The sequence below is a fragment of the Trachurus trachurus genome (genome assembly GCF_905171665.1).
Source record: "Trachurus trachurus genome assembly, chromosome: 24".
Classification (NCBI taxonomy): domain Eukaryota; kingdom Metazoa; phylum Chordata; class Actinopteri; order Carangiformes; family Carangidae; genus Trachurus; species Trachurus trachurus.
Window position 1 is genome coordinate 16,282,069 of NC_139910.1, and position 20,959 is coordinate 16,303,027.

At 39.5% G+C, this 20,959-nt stretch overlaps 1 protein-coding gene across 1 annotated transcript; it reads left to right on the top strand.

The window, feature by feature from the left end:
- Positions 1–775: 775 nt before the first annotated feature.
- ptk2bb (protein tyrosine kinase 2 beta, b) lies at positions 776–20,055 on the top strand (the record flags this gene model as incomplete). Its single annotated transcript, XM_084000620.1, has 31 exons — positions 776–847; positions 7,106–7,338; positions 7,539–7,717; positions 7,822–7,909; positions 8,064–8,143; positions 8,377–8,439; positions 8,654–8,708; positions 9,533–9,673; positions 10,519–10,593; positions 11,503–11,604; positions 11,727–11,844; positions 11,987–12,026; positions 12,253–12,284; positions 12,403–12,447; positions 12,542–12,636; positions 12,859–12,940; positions 13,026–13,126; positions 13,345–13,460; positions 14,643–14,743; positions 15,125–15,214; positions 16,049–16,253; positions 16,702–16,810; positions 16,906–16,965; positions 17,095–17,217; positions 17,354–17,506; positions 17,747–17,782; positions 18,564–18,588; positions 18,707–18,741; positions 18,990–19,124; positions 19,288–19,368; positions 19,840–20,055. Exons 2-31 carry the CDS (start codon positions 7,141–7,143, stop codon positions 20,053–20,055), a joined length of 2,979 nt encoding a protein of 992 aa, XP_083856746.1. The 5' UTR covers positions 776–847; positions 7,106–7,140.
- Positions 20,056–20,959: the final 904 nt, after the last annotated feature.

Consider the following 20,959-nt stretch of genomic DNA (forward strand, 5'->3'; position numbering starts at 1 on the left):
TAAGAACTGCAACTGTAGCTACACGAGAGCAACTGTCTCATATAATTAAACTCCCCGTCATTGTGTTATACAACATAATAGAGTCCTCTTCTTCCTCTCACTTTTAAATTCAACTTGTTTAGTGCCTTTTTCAATATATTTTGCCTTTGAATAAGCTTAAAAACTTAATAAACGTCTATCTATCTATCTATCTATCTATCTATCTATCTATCTATCTATCTATCTATCTAGTTAGTGTCAAAGTTGGTTACATTAAATATAACCAACTTCAACACTGTAACAATTTTTTTTAGCTTGCAGCACCCTCTGCTGGTCACGCGCTGTCATTACGTCACTATGACAACAATAACTATTTCAGTGACGCCGAGGGGGAAACAGTAAAAGGTAAAAGACTAAAATTTTTTACTTATATGCAATAAAAAGCTTGCACATTGTTTCGAGGTATTAGTAAAATCGTGTAGAAACTGTTATGTAAACCATAGTCGTGGTTTCAAAGAACTTCTCACGTCGTTGTTTGGGTTTTTGAAACTAGTTTTGAAATTAACCAAAACATTTCAAAATCATCCGTGCGCCTGAAAAAAAAAAGCGAAAAGACTAAAAAAAAAAAAAAAAAAAATACGCATGCGACGCTAAAAGTGGAAACTATCCGCCATGTTCTTGGCGTGTGTGGGGCTGGTGAAATAAGGAAGTGTGGGCTCTCCTTACAGCAGGACGGCAGAGGTGAGGGAGTGGCCACCTGCCACCTTGTTTCTCAATGCACAGAGGGAGTGAGACAGTGAACCGTGAGGCCGGACTCTCCGTGAGGAATAATAACACTTTCTGACAAGAGGAATTCAATCAGAATCAGGTAGGACTCGATATATGTAGCCTACATGTTTAATATTGTAGAGCAGAGAGAGTTGTTTTAATGTTGTCTTTTTTTTTTATTGCAATTAAAGAAGTAGCTGCCACAGGCCCACATTTATAGAGGTTAATTATATAAACAGGCCTGCACCTGAAAAAGTCTGTTCAGTCTTCATGTTTGGTTCAACTGATCACACACAACATGTTTTTCCCCTTTTGTTCTGTTTGTGAAAGAGTGAGAAAACTTGGCTTTGAGGCTTTAAAAACCTGCATTTTGCACAATGTGACATACAAACAGAGAGAGAGAGCGAGAGAGAAAACTTTGTTCATTATCACAGCATGTCTGTGCAGGTGAAGCAGCAGCCAGCCACATTCCAGCGCCTGGGGTCATGACGTTGCAATATGCAGACCCTCAGCACAACAGTGTTTAGAGAGCTAGGCCCGTCTGAATGTCTGCCTGTGTTGACAGGCACCTCGCAGGAGAAGAAGCTCCTCTCTGTGTCTGCTGTTACTACAAGAAGACGTTGCTCTTTTCACAGTGTTTAATGTTACAACACCTCACACTCACAATTGGTTCACTAACCATTAGATTTATTATCTTGGAAACTTCCTTTTCTTTTCAAGATAAACATGTGAGAAGCAAACCAGTCTGATGAAGAGACACTTGATAATGTTTCATGGTTGTAATACGATTTCCGAGAACAGACTGCTGACAGTTTTCCCACAATGCCGTTACACAGAAATACCAAACGATAACACTGTCAGCTCAGCTGTGCATGTCATGACAGTGACCATGTCTCCTCCACTGCAGCGCCGTGCACTGAACTTGATATAACTACTGCACAGACGAAAGTTAGAGAGTTGAACGTATGAAGGACCACATAGATAATGGTCTTGATATATCTGCTGATAGTGACTTTCTCTTTCTGACCAAAGAGAGAGCGAGAGGCACATTTCACTGCATCTCTGTTTTCCTGCGAACAAACTATGTTTCTAAATGAGCTCATGCCTCACACATATCTGCAGTTTGTCTGCCAGCTGTTGAAAGATCTGTGAATGGACTGAATTTCGTCATCAGCAGAGGCTTTTGTTGCAAAATCGTCTGGCATTATGTACATGAGCAACAGGGTAATCATTGGAAATGAAGAGACTGAAATGAGCCCACATGATGTGCGGACAGAAAAGCTGCATTTGCTTTTATTGTGGATCTGCCATGCTTTTAATTCTTGGAGGATATTAAAGGGATAGTCAAATTTCACTCATTATCTACTCACCCTCATGTCGACTAAGGGCTGGGAGAATTTTCAGATTCCTCCGTGCCTTCTTGGAGTTACAGGGGGGGCCGCGCAGCAGTATTTGTCCATATAATTGTTGTGAACGGTGCTCACTTTTCTTCGTCCAAAAAGACACACCAAAAAACAACCAAATACCTCCATACTGCTCGTCTGTAATGTCCCTCTTGTATTGAAGCCACAACATGAGAAATTGTTCCGCTGGCAGAGCAGTGAACTGAGACACTGGGAGCTTCCGCTACAAACAAGCTTGAAATATAGACTTATTTAATTTTTTTCAGAACAATTTCTCATGTTGGGGCTTCGATACAAGAGGGACATTACATACGAGCAGCATGGAGGTATTTGGATGTTTTTTGGTGTGTCTTTTTGGGCAAAGAAAAGTGAGCACCGTTCACAACCATTATATGGACAAACACTGCTGCGCGGCCCCCCCCCCCCCCCCCCGTAACTCAGAGAAGCCACGGAGGACTCTGAAAATTCTCCCAGCCCTTAGTCGACATGAGGGTGAGTAGTCGGTAAAGAGTGAAATTTGAATTTGGGGTGAACTATCCCTTTAAAGCTTTGACACTTTGTGGTTTATTGTGGTAGTTGTAATTATTTCTCCCGAAGAAAAAGAGTGTGTTGCGAAACAGCTGCGATGTTTATGTGCAGCGGCAGCCTCCTCTCAGGTCTCTCAGGTGAAGCCTTGTGGACGTTTGCTGCGTCTCCACCAGTTCCTGTGGAATTTCATCCTCATTTGTCACAATCTCTCACCAAGAATCAGCCCCTGCCATTCACCCTCTGACACAGCACCATTAAATCTTGTCCATTAAGAAACAAAAAACAAGAGTTTGGAAACAGAAGAACGATGACAGCAGCGCGCAGGAGTAGCATTTAATCTGGATAAATATTCACATCTTTGTGTCCCGCTGTGGCATTTGTTGTGGCTGAGTGTTGAGAGAGTTTGTTCGCTCTACCTCAGTCACAGTTTGGGATAAATAACTCTCCTGGGAAGAGTTGTTACCATAACAACTCAAGTGCCAGCATGACAGTGTGTGAGCGGAGACACAACACTGTCGCTTTTATTCACTTTAAAAAACAAAAAAATGTGAGTGCTGTTAAAAACAAGCAGAAGAGAGGACTTCATGTCTGTGATTTAATTAGGAGCTTTTTTATTGCAGAATATCAGTTTGTTTACTTTTGCTATAGATAAAACCTGACAAGACTGCCTTGCTTATAAAGAAGGCCTAATTGTTGCAATTACAGCATTAGCATGGCAGCATTGACCTGAACAGGTTCGGTTTAGCCACTAACAGAATCACATCAAAAGCACCAGAATACCTGGACTTGGATTTGTTCAAGAAATATACTCAAAATATGCCAAACATCTGAAAATACAGTCTAATTAAATATGATTCATATCAAGGCATTTATTAGAAAATGTGTCTAATAGTAACAGGTTCAAATCTGTTATTTAATGCCAGGGCAGTTGTATTCATTAATCTGCTGATGACTTTGACAATACTAGTTTACAAAATGTTTGAGAATAGTGATTTCCAAAATGTTCAAGGTGACATCTTCACCCGAGGGGCAGCCACTACATTTTTTTGTCAGTTAGCTGATTGATTGTTATAGCCTACCTGTAATTTGATACCTGGCAGTTTTGGTCTGTGGTGCAGCTGACACATTTTGGTGTGTATCTAAACTGAGGTTAGTTACACAGCCCGGTCCAGCCCTTCACCATACATGTCCTATTGTTCTGTGGTTTAGTGTTTAAGTGTTAAAGACTAAAAAACGTCTCACACTCTTGTAACTTGAACTGGGTGAGAGGTCACAGGGATTCATCTGTGACAAAGCTTCACCACAACCAGTTATTTATGGTGTCATTCATCATTCAGACTTGTTCTCTCCTTTTCCTCCCTGGTTTCTTCTCTGTCACTGCTCCACGTAGCTCCTCCCTATTACATCCACTGTACACTTTATCTTTATCTGTCATCTCCTTTGGAGCTGTGCTGTTATGCCTCATAACTCCCTGTTCTCTGGAGCAGGGAGTTAGAGCTGTTCTCCTGAACGCTGCCACTCGGCCTCTGACTGCTTCTAGGAGGACGGACCACATGACTCCTCTCCTGGCCTCTCTTCTCCTGCACCTAAATCACTATGGGATAGATAAAAAAAAAAACGTTATTTAAGGGCATTTTCACTACAATCATAAGCACAAGGCTCCAGACTCACCGTGCCTCCTAACGCACACTGTGCACACTGTAAATCGACTTGCAAAGCAAATATTCAGATTTCCTTTTCATTAATGGTCATCACACACATTGTCCTGCCACCTGTAATGACAGATTCCAGAGTCTTTGAATCGTCACTTCCACGTTTCAAGAAAAAAGCAAACAGCTAATTTACTGGTTGCACATGTGCAAGGAGATGAAAACTTTATTTGCACTGTCTCAAATTTAGGGGCAAAATGCCTCCATTTAGGGGCAGTCTGGAGCCCTGATATATACATAAACAAACATACAAACATTAGTTAGCAAAACAGTGAAAAAGCTACACTGCACTACACCCTCACACCTTTAATGCAGAGTTGACCTGACTTTCTCAGTCACAGTCCACAGACTATCTGCTCATTTCTATCAGATCTGCCCCATTGTCTCCATCAAACCCCAGCTAAAAACAGTTTGATACTCATAAGCATTTGTGCCAAGATTTCGCTCATTTTAGTCTGCTTGCTTGTTTTTGTTGTGCTGTTCATTGATTAAAAAAAAAAAAAAAGTCCTTCGCAGATGTTTTAAATGTGCTTTATGAATAAATTTGATCAGATGCTGTAAGACATGCAGAATTGACAGAGCAGATTTTACAGTCTGTAGCATTTCACTATGTTTGTTCCACGTGAGCCAAGGAATGTATTCATATCCAGTCCTATGTGTACTTTAATCTGCCGATGTGTTTTTAGTTTTTTTTTTTTAAATCTTATAATCTTAAATTCACCCTCTCCTCAATCACCTCTTTCAGGCCTCCCACACCCAGGTGATGGTGCAACTTGCCGGCCATGCTGCACACTCATCTTCTCTCTCTCTTTTCCTCTCTGTCTTTCTCACTACACATACACACACACACATACGCACACACAAACACACCCACTCGCAACCCTGCTGGGGAATTCATGGCCTCAGGCTAACAAAACACAACCCTGTCCAACAGCGACAGAAAACCCTGAGAGAAGCTAACACTGCTCGGCTCCCTCACAGCGGACTAACAGCGAGGAGCTCCATTTATGAGGAAACATGTTGTGACAGCTAAAAGGCACTTTACTGACAGACACTGCTGAGAGGTGGGTAACCGGGGGGAATCTCCAAGTCACAACTGGGTGTGTTTGTCAAGGCAGCTTTTAAGTATTTATGCTCTTGGATTTTTGATTAATAGAGCTGAATGTGTAACAGATTGAGGCTGGTGTTTGGGGTTTCTAAGGCGAGAGCAGCTCTGGTTGTATTATTATGACTTTTTATGTGATGCATCAGTTGGTTGCTGCCTGTCAGATGTAACCGTGAAGCTCTGTCAAAGCGTGTGCACTGTGCAGCCCTTCTGATTATACTTACACTGAGGACATTTGAGACGACTTTTGCTTCCTGGTGTGCAGTTGCGGCTGTTTCTTTTTCGTGATCCCCATCCGTCACCGTGTTTGTTTAAACTTAAGAGGCCGGAGCAGACTCTGCCGTTGCTGGGATGGCTGTATAGTAAATATGCTGAAGTTAGCTGGCTGGCCTGGAAACGAGGGGAAACTGCTCGGCTAACTCTGTCTGAATGTATAAAAATTCACCCACTAGCACAGTCAAACCTTCTTATCTAAAAAGACTCTATCTTGTTTGTTCAATCAATAACAAAAACTGAAGTGTAAGGCGACTTCACAGTCTCTACATTTGGACTCATCCAGAAGCTCTTGTATATCGTGAGAAGGTGAACTGACCTGCCTTACATAGCACTTTTCTAGACTTTGAGGTCATTCAAAGTGCTTCACACTAACGCACAGTCAGCCATTCACATTGCATTCATGTTTATATACACAATTTATTTATTCACCGAAGACACATCAGGGGCCATTTCTGGTTCAGTATCTTCTCCTAATAATGCATGAGTGTGAAGTAATACAGCTTGTTCCAACATGGCCTTTGCACTGACAGATGTTTTTTTAGACTTCAACTTTAGTGGAAAAACCTGTAGAGATAGTTTGCATTAACTTTCAAGACTTCATTTACCTCAGGAAATCCAAACACTTTATATGACATTTAAATGTTTCTGTATTTTAGGCTAAAATAGTGAGTAGTACAGATGCTGACAGGATGCTGACATTGTTATCTACAGCCTGGCCAGTTGTGCTAAGTTAACATCTCTTCTACCTCTTGCCAATAAAGCGAGTAAAAGTCGTTCCCAGTCTTTCCTCACTCTTGAATGTAGGACAAATCAACACAGGTTGCATAACTGCCCAGAGCTAAGATGCGGTTGATTAGTCATCCCTCTGCCATTCACTGTAATTTGGTTTCCGGTGAGTATTGTCTCAGTTTACTAAATATTGTTGCCCCCCTGAAAGTCACATACTGGCATTTCTCTTGTATTTGTCTTTACAGTAGAAAAAAAATTCCCCATGTTGATATTGATGATAGGAGTCTCTACACTGTCACTGCTTTTTGAAACACACAGGCCCTCACTTGAGGCAAGAATGTAATCAGATCCAAATGATGTGAGTCAGACACCGCATGGCACAAGATCACAGCATGAATGTGAAGTGTAGCATGACTCTCGTACTATGCTCCAGCAAGTCACAGAACGGCGTGTACAGACACAGTAGTGTCATCACAAGCCTTTACTCAACCCCATGTGCTGTATACATGAGAACCAGCTCCGATTATGTACCCAACGGCAGACGCTGTCAAAATCTTGCTGTTCATATAACATCAAAATGTAAATCTATTCCCTCTGTCTGTTGAAAGGATGTTGTTATGACGGTGCCAACCCAACTTTGAAAATGTACGAGGTGATGTCCGGGGACACCCTGTCCTGGAAGGTGCCCAGTCCAAGACCAAGTGAATCCGACTCCAACCCAGAGTCACAGTTCGCTGGCGAAGGAGGACCCGTCAAGATCCTCAAAGTGTGCTTCTGCACCAACAACAACCTGGGCAAGAACTTCAAGCTGGTGAAATGTGACAGCTCCTGGCAGATCAGGGTGAGAGTAATCCACAAAATATGGGGAAGGGAGTTGATGGAGAGGGAACTTTTGGTTTTTATCTTAGACAATTTTGAAAGCAAATCAAAGGGGAGGTGCTGTTTGTTTGAAGCTTTGCTGGAGAGGGTGTTTTGTTTGGCAAGGTTGACTGAAAAACCTTTATGAAGAAATATGAACGAAGCCTTTTGTGTGTGATTCAGGCCATCATTCGTTCGATTCTGGTGAGTGGTCGACTGGGGCCGAACATCAAGCACACGGGATCCTACGGTCTCATGCTGAAACACTTGAAGTCTGAAGAACTTCACTGGCTGCATCCAGACTTGACTGTTGGAGAGGTAGAACAACGCTATGAGAGCCATCATGTGGAAGCTGAGTGGAGGTAGAGACGCACGTTTCCCCATGAGTTCTTCTTTTTTTAATCTAAAGTTTGAATGATGTACAGTGTTAAATGAAAGCTCTTCCCTGGTTTCTCCTTGAACACAGGTATGACCTTCGTATCAGATATGTTCCTGTCAGTTTCCTTGAAAAATTCCAGGATGACAGATCTACACTAATGTATTTTTACCAACAGGTAACAAAGCTACAGTGTATTTTATTTTTTAGATACATTTTTTACATACAGGTTTCTGTATGTGATTTGTTTCAAACAAAAATTGATGTAAGACATTTGCTTGCATGGTTAGAATGAAGTGTATAGTAGTATATCTGATTTCTCTGTTGAACAGGTACGTAGTGATTATATGCAGTATCATGCCAGTAAAGTCAGTGATGGGATGGCGCTGCAGCTCGGTTGTTTGGAGATCAGGTGAGTCTCTTTCTGGTTAAACAATGAAATTCCATTGGTTAAGGGTGAGGTTATTGGTTTTGTTAGTTTTGCACCACAGTGGCCATGTATGTGTACTCTAGATATGAAGGTCTTTAGCACTGTAGGTTTTTGAAGATACAGCAGATAGATTAAACAGTTTAGTTTTCAGGCTGTTAGTTTGTAGTAGCAGATTGTAAACTAATATGCTTTGTTTTTTTACTTTGTTTTTGCAGGAGGTTCTACAAAGACATGAATGCAAAAGGTCTTGAAAAGAAGTCTAACTTTGAGCTGCTAGAGTAAGTTTGCATTTTCTTTTCACTTTATAACTTTAATTTTGATGTTTTGGCTGAAAGTGAAGTGAGCCTTGACTGTATCAAACTCTTCTGAAATCCCATCTGCAAAATGCCTGGTAATAACTTCACAATCCATTTTCAACACAGCATTGTGATATTTTGATCTTGTGGCAATATTCATCTCTTTTAATTCCTATATTTGTCATCACAACTGAAGAAAAGAAGTGGGCCTGGACCTTTTCTTTCCTCCACAACTGATCAACAGCATGAAGGTAAACTATCCTCGGCTCGACTAGCTTGCAGGGAGTGTTTACATATGTATTTATTTGTCACTAGATTTGGAAATATTTTTTCAGTAAAGGACCTCACAACAACTCTCTTTTTTAACAAACCTGAGTCACTATTTAAAGAGAAGAGTTGCTGTTACCGTGTGAGCAAGAGGAACATCTCTGTGTCTGCTCTGTGAGAGGGTGTTTTCACACATGGTCCCTCTTAGCCCCCAAAATGAACTCAGAGCGACTAGTCAGCATTTTTTACGCATATGTGAGCACTCCATATGAACTCAGACACCTCTGAAGCAAACCAAATATGTAGAATATACAGTAGTGTCGTAGTCGTATGAGTCGTAGTCTACTGCAGGCTACGTGCTATATAAACATCATACTATAATGCTGATTTCATAAAATTAGTAATATAGCATTACTGTATTATATAAAGCTATTAATAATCAACATCAGTTTATGTCTGAGAGCCTGGTTTCTGAAGGTCCAGTTTAGCAGGACTGAAAGGAAGAAAGAAAGAAGGATTCTCTTGAGTCTAACTTTCTGGCTATAGTAAGTGATAATTTAGATCAATAAATACAGCTGAAAGCACAGCACAGTCATTAATTATGTGTAAGACAATTTAGTCAGTTGTGGTTAATAAATGTGGTTTGTATATAGTCTTTCTGTTACCGTTCCATACTTGTTTGATTGTCAGACTATAGAAACAGAAAATAAGAACAGCAGATCTAGTAGTAAGTTTTTAGTCTAAGTTTTGTCTTGTGTTATGTCCTGTATAAATACTAACCATGTCAACTGTCCTTGTTGTGATTCAGTCAAAGCAGCTACGGAAGCTGATCCAGCAGACGTTTCAACAGTACGCCACACTCAAGGAGGACGACTGCATGGTCAAGTTTTTTGAAACCCTCAAAGATTTTGCCAACTATGATGAAGAGGTTTTCCCATGTGAACTAGTGGTGAGTGACAAAGTTATGTTCTCTTACAAATACTGATACTCTCTTCCCCCGCGGATTTAGATTAGATTAAATTAATCATGTTTAGGTCGCCCACGATGAGGCGATGAACATGGGAAGTTGTATTTTTCTGCTTCACACTGAGGCTGCTTCACAGACTAACGTTTCCACAACTGTTAAGTGTCTGGTATTTGAGTTGCTTTATTTACATTTTTAAAAGTTTTTCTCTATTACTGGATTGATACCAGATGGACAGATCCAAGACTGATAAATGATTCTCATCAGGTCTGTCATCCACAGCAGTTAGTCACTAGTCTGTTTTGAGTGTCTTCCCTTTTATAAGTCTTTTTTACAGGTGTCTGAAGGCAGCAGGTACTTCTTCCATCTCTAGTCTCACGGAGGAAATTCCTTGCTCCTTCTCTATTGTCTCCAGCATTCAACATCTTTTTAAAGAGTTTGGTTGAAGTAACAGGAAGAGCAGTATTTTTACAGTAAAATCCTAATTTAGCATACCACAGCATGTTGTAATACGAAGATGGAGTAGGATAGGCCTACTATTTCTTTACCAGATTGTCAGCAATCATTGATCTATGTAAATCTAGAGTCTTCACTGCACATACTGTATGGCTCTACATGCATGGCTGCGTTTTCAGGATTGAAGAGGTGAATGTGATTGGCCCTGAATGTCACAACCACTGAGATGTTCTCCTATAATATACAATACTGTGTCCTTTTTGATCCTACCCCCCATTTCCAAATGCGCTTGGCACACTTGCAGTGAACTGGGCAGGGAGTGTTTCCCTGTGCTCTGTGCAGTTAACCCATAAATTATTCTCATTTGTCAACAGCAAGGTTGGTGCCTGTCAGTGGAGCTGGTCATCGGTGGGCGAGGCATTCGCCAACGCACACAGAAGAATGCAGCGGTAAGCATGGTGAAGACTTGAGCATTTCTGCGGAGGAGTTTTGACTTTCCATCATTAAGAGCTCTGCTGTGTTATAAATGTGATTTTTCTTATCAATAGTTGGGCGATTATTTCCTTTCATCCTAGATGAGATGAGAGTAAGATGAGGGGACTGATCTAATGTCTAGATTTTACAAATGAAGCTACAGCCAGCTGCTGCTTGGTGGCTTTGTGGTTTTGTCCTGCAGGCAGCTCCGCCTCTGTAACCTCTGTTTATTTAAGCAGAAGCTGCAGAGCATAAAGCTTAGCATCATAAAGACTTGAAACAGAGGCAAACAGCTAGCTAAAACTAAGGAAATCCACTTAGCAGCATTTCTAAAGCTCATGGATCTACACTTATTGAAGTTTCACTAGTTGCCTGGCAACAGCTCTTGGCCGAGAAATAATCTGCCACAAAACCCCTGATAAAATCGCACTTTTTTTTTTTTGTGAACGAATTAACCAAACAAGACATGTTTATTCTAAGAAGTTGTGGTAAATAGGTTATATTATCACTGGGCAGAGCCAGGCTATCTTATTTTCCCATGTTTTTGCTATTTTTATATAAGATAAACTAACCTAAGCTAACCATCATATTTAGCATACAGAATTGGCATTGGCATTGATTTTTTTTTATCCAGCTCTTGGCAAGACAGTGAATCAGGATTGTTCCTAATGTTCAACGATCAAAGTATAAAAATATCTGAAAATACAGGCCTAACGTTTGACAGTGAAACTCTGGCGGGATTAACAAATGTCTAAAAGAAATCTCTGGACACTGTCAGCAGCCATCAGTGGAAACTACACCATTATGTTTCTCACACACTATTACAAATATAATCAGCTCCATCAAAATCAAACTCATTGCATTCCTTTCCCTGTGTGCCTCAGGCTGTGTTTCTTGCAGACTTCAAGCAGATCAAGAAAGTACAATGCTTATCTCAGAGCGACGGCAAGGCTCTGCTAAACCTCGAAATCGAGGGGGCCAGACAAGTAAGTGCCACAACAACACAGTCTGCAATTTTTCCCCCATGCATTGTTTAAAAAAGACAGAGTTGGTGAGAAAGTGATTGTCCAGGAAATGTAATATTGTCCTTTCCCCCCCTTTCTGATAGCGTCTATCGATCAACGTGGCCACTGTCCCTATGGCAGAGAACATGATGGACCTTATTGATGGATACTGCCGCTTGGAAAATGAAACAGATGCTTCTGTTATCTCTCGACCAAATAAAGGTATGACTCAGCTACTTCCCTGTATTTTTGTCTTAACCCCACTGTGATTACAGTAACACAGTTGGAAGACTTAAAAGCTCGGTTGGACTCTTTGAGAAATGTGTTATTTAAACTCAATTATCATAACTAACGTCTGTCCTAGATGCTAATACACGAAGTTCCCTACCTGAGATCCCCACCGGGTGAGTGGATTTTGACTGTTTTATAACTTGAAATAATTTGTGCCTCAGTGTAGCTGCTGAGTCCAAGCTGTGCTCATTCCCTTTGGTTGTAATACGAAATGAAAAGTTATTTATTGATGATAGGGGCTGTTTTATTGAATCATGCTGTCAGCGCTCTGAGGGGCCGTAACTTGTAAATTTATCTCTGAGGCTTTCTCTCATTCTGTCTTTTTTTCCCCTGGAGCAGCCGAGACACCAGCTCCATCAGACACAGTATGGGTGAGCTGACAGTTTTCATAGTATTATTACATAACCTCCATTGCACAACACAGCACACAGAGTCTTCATTTCCATTTTTAAAAGCCAAACATTATCGCCCTTTCTCTTGTGTTCACAGGGTCAGATATCTACTGTGAGATTCTTGACGAAAGGCCGAAATCAGGTTTGTCCACAGTTTCTGTTCACGGAGTTCATTTAATAAGATTTATACAGTAGTATAAACTCACAGTTGAGCTTTGACAAATGTGGTTCTCTAGTCAAGTACGGGATTGACCGAGATGACATCGTTCTTGGCCGGATTCTTGGTGAGGGTTTTTTTGGAGAAGTCTACGATGGATTTTATAAACAACCCGTAAGTCTGTTTTTCTACTGTGTATTGATACTAAAAGCAAAAATGGGGTTAAAGATCTAAAGCTGTTATGGACTTTAGAGTGGGGAAACTATGGTGTATCTTGTAAAGACAATATTTACTTCCAGATTGTGTCGTTATTATATCATTATGTGCATTATTTCTTATTAATTTCCATTCAAATGTTTAACATAATCTTTGTCTTTTTCTTTGTTGATTGAACAGGTTGGGGAAAGGGTCAATGTGGCAGTTAAAACCTGCAAAGACTGTTCACCTGACGTGATGGAGAAGTTCATGAGTGAAGCAGGTAAAGTGTAGAAACTAACAGGGTGACATTATTATGTTAATTCTGATAATAATGTTAATATTTATGAACTCTGTGCATTTTCCAGTGATTATGAAGAACCTGGAGCATCCTCACATTGTCAAACTGATTGGCATCATAGAAGATGACCCTGTGTGGATTGTCATGGAGCTGTACCAGTTTGGAGAGGTTAGTGATTTCATGATAAATATATTTTGATTTTGATTTTGATTCAGTCATAATTGAACTGATGTGTTTAAGTTGTAGAGGGCATCAATAGGATTGACACAAAAAGGGACTAGCATGAGTCTGACTGATTTTTGTGCAGTTACTGTAGATGTATTCACGTTTCTGTGCTCAGGCTCAGTAGGTTCCTGTCCTCACCTTAGTTTTTGACTTTGTTGCAGCTCGGAAATTACCTGACACAGAACCAGCACCAGCTATCAAACATAACTCTGGTGCTGTTCAGCCTGCAGATCTGCAAAGCACTGGTCTACCTGGAAGGGGTCAACCTGGTACACAGGTGAGAAAATGTATTTCTAAGTGGTGATACTGATATTTTCCTATCACCCAAAAAGTCACATGTCCAACTTTGTTAAACAGATGTTTCTCCATTCAAACTGACAAATCTAGCAAAATTGCTTTATTATATTTTTGTATATTTTTATATTAAGTAGATTGACAGAGCAAAGACAACCATGGCATTTTGAAAGGTCATTACCGGCTGTTTATTTGAGAATACTACGTTAGTTTTATCTCATTATTATACTGCAGGCAAGTCTGTTCAAAATGCTTTACATGAGCCAGACAAGGGCATTGCAGCAGGATATGAGAATCAAGACAATAAAAAAAGACATAAATATGATTTAAAAAGAATAAATAGAAAAGGAAAAAAAACAAGTTGGAATACAATTGAATAAACAAATGACAGTGCATAAATAGCCACAATTCAAAAGTTTTATGCTTTTTGTTAACGCTGACTATCAGGCCTCATAAACTGTTGAGCAGAGACCCAAGGCCATGGTGCCTGTGCTGTGTGTCTCTGCTTGTAATGGTCTTATTTCTACAGATAGGGGTACAATAATAGGTTTTCACAAATTATATAAATTAGACCTTTTGTTGCTGCTATAAAAAGGATTTTTTTGTGATGCGTCAGAGACACAGTCTGTATAATGTTCTGGGACTGAGATACAATTTCTTGTTATAATAATTTGATAATTGTCAAATATGGTCAGTTATTTTATGATTACTGGTCAGTGTTCATTCAGAGAGATGAAGGAGAAAAAAACATTACAAGAAGTTTTCATGATACGACAGAGTTTTTTTTTTCACTTTTTGCAGGAACTTATCAAAAGGTTTCAGGCAGCAAAAGAACCACTCGATGAATCAATCTCCTGTGAAGTGGAAACACAGACAGGAAATTAGTTTTTTGCCTGTGTGGAAAATGTAAAGACTCCTCTAGTATTGTACCTGCTGCAGTTTTTGCAGTGCATATGAAGAAGCATATTAAAGTCAGTCAGTGAGGGCTGAGGGCTATTTCAGGCAGTCTGCTCCATCATGTTATCAGTTGAATGACAATATGTAACATCAGGTCCCACAGATACTGCTTGTATTATTCAAATGAATCACGATGGATCTTTGTCATCTTTGCCTGTAGCTACAGTACAGAGGGTTTAACCTTCTCTATTGTCCTTGTCTCTCACAGAGACATTGCAGTCAGGAACGTGCTAGTCGCCAGTGCAGACTGTGTGAAGCTCGGAGACTTTGGTCTGTCAAGGTACATCGAGGATGAAGAATACTACAAAGGTAACGGAAAACGTTGGAGAATAAAAGATGATAATATCCTTTTTTTGTATCAGCTCAGTGTCTAAACTCTAGTTCAATTCACATTAAACTGTCAAATTAAACTGAATGATATAGGAGATAAAACGACAGATTACAAGATAATGTACAGGCAAAGGTTTGCATTAAAGAAAATGGTGATCACGTTTTATTGCCAACTACATGTTAATGGATATTTGACCAAAATACCTTTGGCACAAATGGTCTGGGTCACAAAATGTATGTATGTAGTATATTATAGGCTTAAATAAAAAAAAAGAGTAAAATAATGAGTTGCTTTACTTTTCTTTGTGTTAAAAATGATGTTGATGTTGATTTAAAATACAAAATCTCTCCCATTTGCAGCTTCTGTTACTCGGTTGCCCATCAAGTGGATGGCCCCAGAATCCATCAACTTCAGACGTTTTACAACGTCCAGCGACGTCTGGATGTTTGGTGAGCTAAGCATGAACTTACAATAACTTAGACAGGCAGAAAGGAATAAAAGAAAGAACTCATGCTCAAAAGACAGGTGGCTGGTTAATCATCAACTGAAACAAACACTGCATCATTTTATGATGTTGTAACAATAATTTGAACTGATATTACAGCTACATTGCATTTCTGAGTTTGCAAACAAACCAAACAGCCTTTATGGTCTTTATTACAGTACTTACATGGCCGTTGGCAGTAGTACTGGCTCATGTACAGGAAGGTGGTGGCTTGTGGCTATGTGTACGTTTTCCTCTATAGCAACATATTTCAGGAAGGTGACATGGTATATGAAACAGGATGCTGTGACCACATGTTTGTGAAAACATACTGTATATGCACGTGAAGGACAAAGTGCTGCTTCATAATAGATATAATGACAGAAATATATCAGAAACTATTGTTGTAAACTGATGAAAAACATTTTCTACTTTCAGTTTCTTTGGTCTTTGTTATGGTAAACTGAATATATTTGTATTCTGTCTTCAAAGAGACATTTAAAGACATAAACCACGGCTGTAGGGTTGTTGCAGGCGGTTTTCACAAGTTTATGACATTTTATTGACTAAATTGATGGAGAAAATAATGGGCAGAATAATCAACAATGAAAAGACTTGTTATTCACTGCCCTTCTTTATTTATGGTTCCTGTGAAATTTATCTTGAAGTATTTATGGAGAAAAAGTTGATCCACAACAACATTTGTCTTTCCTTATATACTGCTTTGCATCATTATTGCTTAAAGTATGAGTGTAGTTATGTCACAGGATTTTTTTTTAATGTTTGTTTTTCTCTGCAGCTGTATGTATGTGGGAGATACTGAGTCGTGGGCAGCAGCCGTTTTTCTGGCTGGAGAACAGAGACGTTATCAACCAACTGGAGCAGGGCATCAGGCTGCCCAAACCAGACAACTGCCCTCCCGCTCTCTACTCCCTCATGACCCGCTGCTGGTCCTACGACCCCAGAGAGAGACCCACTTTTACTGAGCTGGTGGTCAAGATCAGGTATTTCTGTGTTTTTTATAATGCTCAATAAAAACTGCACATTGGCTCAAACAGTTAGGCCATATTTACAAAATGAACCTTGTGATGATCTTTCACAGTAGTCTCCTCAGTATATGACGCAATAACCCACACAGCATTTCATATAAATAAATCTGAAGTGTTTTGCTTTTCTCAATTGCAAGTTTCCTTTGACTCATAAACAACAAAGACAAAAGCCTCACATAGTTGACAATGATTTCTTATGATGTTACTTAATCCAAAAACCTTCCCAGAGCCAGTTTGATATAGATGCAGTTAGATCAATCCATTAGATCACAGTTTTTTAAGCTAAAGAAATGCAAATTAGATCATATGCAGATAGAGAATAATAAATAAAAACATTTTTTATCAGGAATTATATGCATTTAAAGTGATTTATGGAGAAACTGTCATCTTGTATCTCTCTCAGTGACGTCCACAAGATGGAGAAGGAGCAGGAAGTGGAGAGAGAGAGGGACAGAGCACGCTCCACCAAATTCTTTGATCCCAAGTTCAGCGTGAACGAGCCTCCTCCCAAGGTCTGAATCCCTGTCACATTCAACCAGTATATATACTGTATATGCCAAACAATTCAAATTTTAAACGGAGGAATATTTTTTTATCTTTACTGTAGCCTTCAAGAATGAAACCAGGGCGGTTTGGGAACACGCTCAGCATCGGTCTACACATTCAGGTACAGTATATCAACGTCCCCAAGGTTCCCTTCAACACGACAGACTTCACTTCACAACATAAAATAAAATGAAATTAAATGCATTTAATAATAATAGTATGTAATTTGTGTGTGTGTTCATCCGTGCAGCTGAATGAGGCTCTGTGTGCCAGCTCACCTGACCTGGCCAGCCCGTGTGAATATCAGTCCCCTGTCGACTCCATGAACACTCTTGCACTGCCGGTCCGGTCCCCACGACGTCGCAGCATGGGGGTAAGAAACATCCACTCAGTTTTTTGTACATTATTTAAATGTAAATAATACAAAAGCATGAGCATCAAGAGATTAAAAAAAGACAAATATTAGTGTGGTATTAATCCCCCATAACACTTCCCTGGTCCTCTCGTAGGAGAATGAGTTTCTGAGACTGGAGCCGAACAGCAGGGAGGACGCCCAGCGGCTGTGGCAGAGGGAGAAACAGAACATGCAGGACACTCTCCGCCGGCAGAAAGCAGAGATGATGGAGGATAAAAAGTGGCTGCAGATGGAGGAGAAACTCCTGGTGGGAAACAGAGCATCATTAACTTTTGTCAACCCCCTCTCTGTGTCTTTGTGTCCCCTCGCTCCTCAAATCAACGTGGCCCTGGAGGCTACACTGAGCGAGGCATCATTAAGCAATACTGAACCACTCGTTCACTCCAGACGCCCCGCTAGTCTCAATTTCAATGTTCCTCTGATAACATTTCCAAAGAGAGGCTCCACGTCCATATTGTATAAAATGAACCTGCCTGTTCTTTTGCAGGACCCCATGGGACCGGAGGATCCTGCGAACCCAGGGGTAGGTATCTGTTCGTCCACTCGGTGATTTAAATCAAAGAAATATTTTAACATGTTAATTAAATTTATATGTTTGAATGTAACCACACGGTTTTTGCAACGTCTTTAGATGCATATTCTGTTTGTTTGACAAGTGACAGCGTCATGTAGCGCGTCTACGTCTTTGCAAGATATTTTCACTGCAGTTACAAAGGAACTTGAAAACATCCCTCTATTTAAGTATCCAAAAAGCAACAGTACAGTGTACGCAATAATTAAAGTGCAAATTAATGTAGTGAAAGTGCAATGATGCCAGCAAAGGAAGAACTGTCCCAACCACTGGCCCGTATGTTGGACATGGACAATGTTGATACAGTATTAATCACATTTAATTTTATGTAAACACAAATACATTTTCATTTATTTACAGTAATCCAATGAAATTGTAGATCAGCGCAACACTTGTTTTTATTGTTGTCAAACTGCCAATTGCGGTACACAAAATAAATAATTAAAGGTTTAATCACAATGAATAGAGAGAGTAATTGTCACAGATATACAATATAACAGTTTGAAAACAAGATTGGTTGACTGTGAGACTTCAGATTAAAGAAGAAAATAGATTCCTTTCTTAAGTTAGTTGTATTTATTTGGATGACCTTCCTGCATTATTGTTAGTTGTATTTATTTGGATGACCTTCCTGCATTATTGTTGGTTGAATGTCTTGAGAGAGACGGTCTGGACTCTGGACAGGATTTATGTTCTGGCCCTCATCAGATTTTTCTTTGTCTATTCTTTTCAGTCCCCTCTGGCTGACACAGAGAATGGTAAGTGCTCAGAGAAATTCACATTAAATTAATTCTGAAGACTATTATTTCTCCCTTTATCCTCCTGACTCTTTTCTTTCTCTCTGTCCTTTATAACGTTCATCTCTCTGCCTCACAGCACCGCCTGAGAAGCCCCCGCGGCTCACAGCACAGGTAATTATACCAACTCGTTTTTTTGGATTGTTATATCTTTTTATCTCACTGAAAAGACCATTTATTTTATCAGCTTTGATTTTAAGATAAAAAGAATTTATAATGAACCCAGACATTTAAAAAAAAACTTTAATTACCCCTCAGTTGAAAGGACACTGATGTCACCAAGCATTTAAAATAGTGTCCAGTTTAAAGTAATGAGGACGAATGGTTAATTATTAAAAAACACATTATTCTCTCCTTCTTAGCCTGCACCCACGGCTGAACTGGACCGCTCTGATGACAAAGTCTACAAATACGTCATGGATTTGGTCAAAGTTGTTGTTCAACTCAAGAATGACATCCCTGAAATGAAGCCAGATGAATATATTACCATTGTCAAGGTACAAAGAGGATTTTTCTTCTTTTCTCTTTCTTCTCTGTACAGTTTGTTCTACATTTCAGTTCTTCTTTACTGGCTAATTTAAGGGTTATGAATCCTAATCAAATACAAACCCCTTAAGTCATGCTGCTTATTAATTCTCTGTATTGATCTCTGCCCCTCAGTCTGTAGGAATGGCTTTACGAGATCTCATTCGCAGTGTGGATGACATTCTGCCCACCTTACACGAGTCTGTCAGGACCGAGGTACATTACACTGTTGTTTTCTCATCTCTTTGCTTCCTTCTTTTTATTTGATCTAGTCCCTGAAAACAAAAAGTGACAGAATACCTCTTCAAACACAAAGAAGGAAAGATTAGATGTTCAGTGTTCCTGAATGAGATCAGTTAAAAGTGGGTTTCTGCCACATCATCCGACAGAGTATGTCAATTTAAAATGTGATGCAACTGTAGCTCATATGAACAAAGGGTTTGGGGAAAATGTAAATAAAATAGCATATTGTACTGCAAACCTTAGCAAAAATTATGATGATAAATGTAAAGTACATACATACATACTACATATCACTGGAGCAGTTTCAACATAAAACTGAATATTTATTTATAAGGCTCTTAACAAAGTGTGTATTTATATTTAATCCCATTGCCCTACATTGTTAATGTGATGATTTAGTGTATACCCACTGTAAAATTTTCAAAACTATTGTTTGTTTACCAGATTGAGGGCACCCAGAAGCTGCTGAACAACGACATGGCGGAGCTGATCAGTAAAATGCGGCTGGCCCAGCAGAACGCCATCACTTCTTTGAAGGAGGAGTGTAAGAAACAGTTGCTGGCTGCAGCACACACTCTGGCAATGGACAGCAAGAACATGTTGGACGCTGTGGACCAAGCCAGGGTCAGGGCCAACTTAGCCAAACCTGTGGAGCCCTAGTGGACGGTCAATGCTCTGGTTCTGTTTACACATAAACTTTGAATCAGACATTTTTTCTTCATCAGTCAGGCAAAAAACAACATTTGCACACGGTTGAACACCTTTGTTGCGAACAAATCTCTGGCTGCACCAGCTATTAGCTCTTGGGACAGTCATTGTCCTGTGACTGTGTGTTGGTAAATTAAAACAAAGAAAAAAATAATGCTACAAATCAGGCCAACATGGAAAAAGATAATGTTCACCAAAGGTAAATAGGAGAATGATAAGACAGCCTACAAACATGAACCATCCTGTTAAGGTTGCCATCAGTTCTGCCAAATTTCGTTTGATGTAAATTGTCCTTATTTGTGATTGGTTGATAACTGATTTAAATCAGACTTTAAAACATCTTTGTAAATATGAAATGTGTCTTATTGGTTTTACTGCAGAAACTCTTTACTCTTTTAAACCTGTCAATAGTAGCATGTGTGAAATATGAGAATGACAAAACAATAAGGTTGGTCAGCTAGCAAAAATGTTTTATATATCAATATTTTCCAGGCACGTTATGTTAAAACTCTAAGCATTTTACATAAATTAAGATGAAGTCTTACAATGGTATGGATAATTAATTGTCAGATATGTTTAAAAAACAAAAGGTTTTTGTATTATGTCTGTTATCATTTCCATAAAATATGAAATTCCAGCACATAATTCCAATGATATAAGAATAAATATCATGATGTATACCACTGTACATGAATGTCTGTTCCCTGCGCACACCTGTATCTTTTGCATTTTCTCTCACTTTAAAATTAATCTTTATGTTCTCATTTGGAAAAATGGAAAATCCAACATTTCTGGGAGATTGACAAATCACAAAAATCTTGCTAGGAAGAAAATAATTGTGCAGTTGTAAAAATTG